This window comes from Nothobranchius furzeri, chromosome 2 (assembly GCF_043380555.1).
Source record: "Nothobranchius furzeri strain GRZ-AD chromosome 2, NfurGRZ-RIMD1, whole genome shotgun sequence".
NCBI classification, from domain to species: domain Eukaryota; kingdom Metazoa; phylum Chordata; class Actinopteri; order Cyprinodontiformes; family Nothobranchiidae; genus Nothobranchius; species Nothobranchius furzeri.
In genome coordinates this window covers 102,334,936-102,340,935 of record NC_091742.1, presented here as the reverse complement: position 1 = coordinate 102,340,935, position 6,000 = coordinate 102,334,936, and the positions used below count along the sequence as shown (strand labels likewise).

Below are 6,000 nucleotides of genomic sequence, written 5' to 3'. Positions count from 1 at the left end.
GACTCACACCCACGGCGAGGCGTCCTTCAAGTATTACGGCCCTCGCCTTTGGAACGGGCTGCCGGAGGACCTCAGGTCCGAAGGGAACATCCAGGCTTTTAAGAATAGGCTCAAGACCCATCTTTTTAGCTTAGCTTTTAACTGACCACTATTTATCTATACATACATATTTATCTCTTTTATTATTTTTATCATTTTATCTACATCTTAGAGTTTTTATATGATTATGTTTTCTTTTACTATCTTTATAATCACTTTTTATCATTATTAGCTTTTATTATTTTATATGTTATATCTCTTAAACCCTCCAGTGTTTCCTCTGCGGAGCCCTCTGCCTTGGGGCCGGTGGTCAGGGGCGGTGGCGGCCGGGGCGCTCCCCGGGTAGTGCCCGGGCACTGGTGGGGGTTTCTGCCGTACGCCACTGGGCGTCATGGGCCGGTGTCTTGGCTGCTGCCGTGGATCTGTTGCTGCCAGGGCAGATGGCTCCGCTGATGATGTGTCGTTCATTACCTGACCCATCTGAACTCAGCCTATTGTTTCCTCTGGTGTTCACGAGTGTGTATGTGTGTGTGTGTGTGTGCATGGACGAGTGTGCGGGTGATTGTATGTCCACTTTGGAAGTTGGGTGCGGGAGGGGAACTGTAATTTTTAATAGTTTTATACTTGGGGAGGGGGGCTGGGATGGGAATGTGGGATCTACGGGGCCATTTTAATCTGTAAAGCACTTTGAGTTGCATTTTGTTTGTATGAAAAGTGCTGTATAAATAAAGTTGATTTGGTTTGATTTGATCAGTGAGACAGAAGACTCCAGAGATGTTCGTTTTTAGTTTAGGGAGAGACGGTTAAGAATTCCTCTGCCTGAGTCAGTTGGGTTAATGTGTGTTTCTACAGGTTAAACTATATAAAATTCATTAATGTCAGTAATCGGACCTAAATGGTGAAATTAATCGGGTTAGGGTTATTGTTGTTTCAGCCTTTATCTGTTACAACTGTGATGAGTGTGGCTTACAGCTGATGAAAGCCCCACGTTCACAATCTCAGACATCTAGCATAAAGGTTGAATATTCTAGAGCAGGGGCACAGATAGGATTTTCAAACTGGGGGGGGGGGGGCAAAGTTCCAATGTACCGTCCCCAAAACACAAGCACACACTATTGCAAGCACCTTAACTAGAGCTCAGTCAGTTTGTGTAATTTCATCCAGTGGTTTACGTAAAAACTAACTTTTATATACGTGTTTGAAGCCATTATGCAGTGGAACGCTGGCAACAAAGCTCTGCCTGGTCAACACCATCCAAGTCAGTCATTTGTTATTCTCCCAATCAGTTACTAACCAAAACCTCACGCTTTATGCAAAACATTAAATGATTTTCAGCACCAATCTTTACAGAAAACATTAAAGCCCTAAAAAACTGCACATAAAATATATTTAAAAACGAAATTCACGTATCACTTAGAGCAGCAGTTCCCAAACTTTTCAGCCTGACCAACAGATGTTCCTTCATATTTTTACGTTATTTATAAATTTTCATTATATTTGGAAAGTTTTAATTTATATATATAAATATATAAATCTCTTTTAAAATTTCATATTTTACTTTTCTTATGATTATGTGACACACTTGACTTTCATACAAAACGCATCTGCGTCTGCCTCTTTTTTACAGCTTTTTTTTTACATTGTCGCTACGTCTGTCACGTTAGCGGTGTTTTACCACCATTTCTACATCCATCACGTCCCAGAGAAGGTTAAACCAACATCAAACCCAACGTTTGGAGCTTGTAAACTCCACACACCTCTCGTGCAGCACCAGCTGTCTGATGCTGCAGCAGCGTCCATCTTCCCGGCTGGATGAGTGAATTTCTTCATCAGAGTCAATAATCTGCTTCATAATCAGAGTCAGTCATGACCAGACAAAGTGATCAGTCAACAAAGACCAGAACTGCTGGCAATTATACATTTTATCTCATATTTACGCTCTTCATGCTGCGTGCATCTCCTCCTCTCCACGACTGGGAGCCTCTCGGCGGGAGGCGATTTTCAAACTCTAAAAACTCCCAAACTTTGCTCAGCCTGAAGGTTCCACATCTCCACTATCTTCTGGTGTAAAGTAGTAACTTCATGAGGGATCATGTTTGTAGATGAGACTTGTTAAAGTCAGCAATGAGGCTTTGGTGCTTATAACGAGTAAGTCCCAACACTGACAACAACGTACTGAAACTACAACCAACACGCATAAACAGACAGATCGGCCCCGCCTACTTACACTGTTGGTCTTGTTTAAATACGCGGTAATCGTCGCTTCATCCTGCATCCTAGCAGCAACCACTTTGGCGCCTCTGGAGTCGGTGTTTGTTTACGTCATGCTGCATTCAGTGTAATTGGAAAAAGGAGCTTCAAGCGCTTAACCTCCGATTATGTTTTCTTTCTGGCCTTAGTGGGGGGGGACGGATCGGGGTCGATCTGAATCTGGGGGGGGACAGATCCCCCCCGTCCCCCACCCTATCTGCGTGCCTGTTCTAGAGTGCCCCACTCTAATCAGCTGATGCATCCAGAACATCTGCAGAGGGTTCCTGAGCCTTTAGATTAGGGCTGCACAATATATCGTAAATACATCGTTATCGCAATATCAGCATGTGCAATCATATGCATATCGCAAAGAACAGATAAATATGGCAATGAATGTTTAGCTTACATGTTTGCTACACATAATGTATTCTGTCAATCAAACGTAACCATGATGTTTTTTAACTAATCAGAGCTCTTCACCCATTTGTCCAATTGGGTGGGTTCTCATAGGTTAGAGTCCCGCCCCCGAGGCAGACGGCCTTTTATTTTGATGGTTAGCAAACACCTGAGTTAGCTTTGTTCTGCTGATTCTGCTTTTCTGGGGATCCACTGATCGCCTTTTCTTGTTCATTTCCTTTTTCCCCTTCCTCACGTCTTCAGCTTTTCTCATTTTTATGATTATTTTTTTGTTTGTTTTTGATTATTTTGTTCCTGGGTTAAGTTTTTATTTATCGTTAAGTAGTATCGTCATCGTAATATCAATCATTGTTATCGAATATCGCAGGTTATCCTATCGTGCAGCTGTGCTTTAGATGGTCTCTCAGTCTGAGCTGGATTACTGATATAAAGGGACTTTCTCAGGGTGTTTACCCAGCATCAGTATTTTTATTGTTGTTTACAGAAATAAAACAATCAAATAGAACTGATTACATCAGGAGGAATTGATCCAATAAGCAGAAACTGATTCAACTTTTTTTTTTTTACAATGATAACATTCTAATACCTTTTAATTGTCTTTTTATATATTTGTGTGAATGCGATGTGGATTGTATTGTAAGGTGAGCCATGTCAAAGGCCAATTCCTGCCTCAATTCGAGGTGGACAATAAAGTTTAGAAGAAGAAGAACTAAAATAAACAAAAAGATTTAAAACACAACATGAATAAAGATCAGTGACATCATCAGCTCCAGCCAATCAGCTGCACTCATTTCCTTTGATCAGGAAGAAGGTTCCAATAGCGACACCAAAGAGGCCGATTATCAGACCCACTGCACAGAAGACCGCAGGTCCGATCCCGGGCTGAGGGTCGTCCTCCTGGACATCTGGAAGGACAGGACAGAGACGTTAAGGAGACAAATATTATAAATCTGACTTGTGCTGTTGCTGAACCTCTACTTAAGGCAAGGCAGCTTTATTTATAACTATAACATGTTCCATACACAGAGGCACTGCAATGTGCTTTCTGTTTATTAAAACCAACGTGACCCAAAATACAATATAAAAATTCAAAGGAACAAAGTTAAAGGGTGAGCAGTTACAGTGCAGAAGGTGCAGCATTAGAACATTCATTCAGAGGCTGATTAAAACATGAAGGTTTTCCATTTTGATTTAAACGTTTCTAGAGTTGCGGCAGATCTGAGGTCATGAGGAAGCTGATTCCATCCGTGAGCAGCATAGTAGCTGTTACAGCTCCCTGTGTTTAGACCGCTGATTTATATTTTCTCTGTTCATCCTGAGAGGTGAACCCCAAGAACCGGCTGAACTCCACAGCCAGAGGGCGCCATCACCCAGAATCCTTGGACACTTATGGACCATTCCCATCTGTACCGGGTCGGCCCGGGCCGGGTAGCGTAGGTTGTTTACATATCTGGGTGGCCTGGTACTTTTCCGGGCCAACCAAGGCTCATTCTCAGCCCTCTTCTCGAGGGGGTCTGCTTCAGGCCGACCAGGGCCAACACACCCACTGCTGACAGCAAATTCACACCTTCCGTTAGAGCAAGCCTCTGATTGGTGGGTAGAATCAGCCCACATGGGCTTAAGACAAGGATGTGTGGAATCAACCGGGCCAGGCTGGGGCCGACTGGGGCTACCCGGCCCGGGCCGACCCGGTACAGATGGGAATGGCCCATTAAGGCCTGCTGCTGCTCCTGACACAGGCAGCTGCAGCGCATCAGCTAGTTAAGAGGCCAACGCCAACGGTGGGTGTGACGGAGATTGTGAAGAAGGGAACCAGGATTGTGAACCAATGCCGGGGATCGGGAAAGGGAAGTGGTCGGAAGGTTGGCTGGACAGGAGCGTTACAGCAGGTTAGGGTTTGGGCTGTCTTCGAGGGTTGTTCGGGTTGGTTGGCCAAAGGCCTGTACAGGACAAGACAGCAGCCTGGCTTAGCTTCGGAGCAGCCTCGGTTGTTGCGGACAATTGAGAGGGAGGGGATGAGTAGGGCTGGAGCGGCGGTTCAGCCGGTTGGGGCGGCAAAGAGGGACCGTGGAAGCGGCAGTGATGCGTCAGATGGTGACTGGGATGCGCAGCTGAAGCAACAGAGGCTACCTCTAACCCGTTGGCGGTGTCCAGGGAGCTGAGTGCCGTGGCAGGGGATGTGCTAGACCACATATGTCAGAGTCAAGGCCCGCGGGCCAGATGCGACCCGCGGAGCATTTTTATGTGGCCCGCGAGATAAATATCAAAAATATATTAAAACTGGCCCGCTGGCCGATTTTACCGCAAAGACTCCCATGATGCTTTGCGGCGCCAGCGTGGAGCAGACGCGCCCCCTCCTTTGTGTTTTTCCAGCCCGAGGCAGTCAGGGGTAGTTGCGTGTCTGCAGCTCCGCTGTCTCGGACAAACTACGCTCCTCTCACTCAGCGCCGAGTTCACTCAGCTGTTTTCTGACGTTGAAGCCCAGAAACGGAGATTCTAGCCGCTCAGTAATGTGTTCACGACTGAAAGAGAAAGTTTTCCAACTAACGTCCAGACAGAGCTGATATAACTCCAGCGAGCAGCGACACGCTCAAACCAGCATGACTCTGTGGTTGTGTTTCCTCCCCGACACACAACAACGTGGTCAAGCTGCTCAGACATGTTCATCAGCACAAACCTATGTGAGCACCTGTTGTCATCTAATGTTGTCATTATTATGATGAAGATGAACAAAACAACAGGAGTCTCCTCCTCAGCTCAGATCAACCCCATGATGCAGGTATCTGGCTGGAACAGGTGAGCATCACAGTAAACCAGTGGAGCAAACTGAGCTTTAAATATGTTGGTTTGATGCTCTTTTTCTGCTCCAAAACATGAAAGTTAACAGGTGAGATGTTGCATTTTCATTTAAGATAAAATGATATTTTATTTTGTTGTTGGCCCGTGAGAAAAGATTTAACCTACAGTAAACAGGAAGTGGAAAGGCTGCAGATAGATGAATAGAATAGAAAATCCCTTTATTGTTCCTCAGTGGGGAAAGCTAGACGTCACAGCAGCGATGACACGTATTACAGGAGAAAAAAGGAGAATAAAAAATAAGAAAAATGAATAAACAAGAAAACATAAATCCTGAATAGATTTATAAAATGCTGAATATACCACAAGTAATGAATACCACTGATGCCTTTTATATAAAACTGACTTGCTCGTGTGTCATTTGGTTATTCCACATTCAGTGTTAATGCAGAAATAAGTTTTTAAAGGTTCAAAATTGCATACATGTTGATAAAGAAA

At 44.5% G+C, this 6,000-nt stretch overlaps 1 protein-coding gene across 1 annotated transcript in view; it reads right to left on the bottom strand.

Moving 5' to 3' along the window:
* Positions 1–3,154: 3,154 nt before the first annotated feature.
* The window catches only part of si:busm1-48c11.3 (mamu class II histocompatibility antigen, DR alpha chain), a 45,243-nt gene continuing 42,397 nt past the window's right edge, over positions 3,155–6,000 (bottom strand). The window contains exon 4 of the mRNA XM_054737650.2: positions 3,155–3,611. Within this exon, the coding sequence (XP_054593625.2) occupies positions 3,484–3,611 (128 nt within the window). The 3' untranslated portion in view covers positions 3,155–3,483. The remainder of the gene's footprint in view (positions 3,612–6,000) is intronic.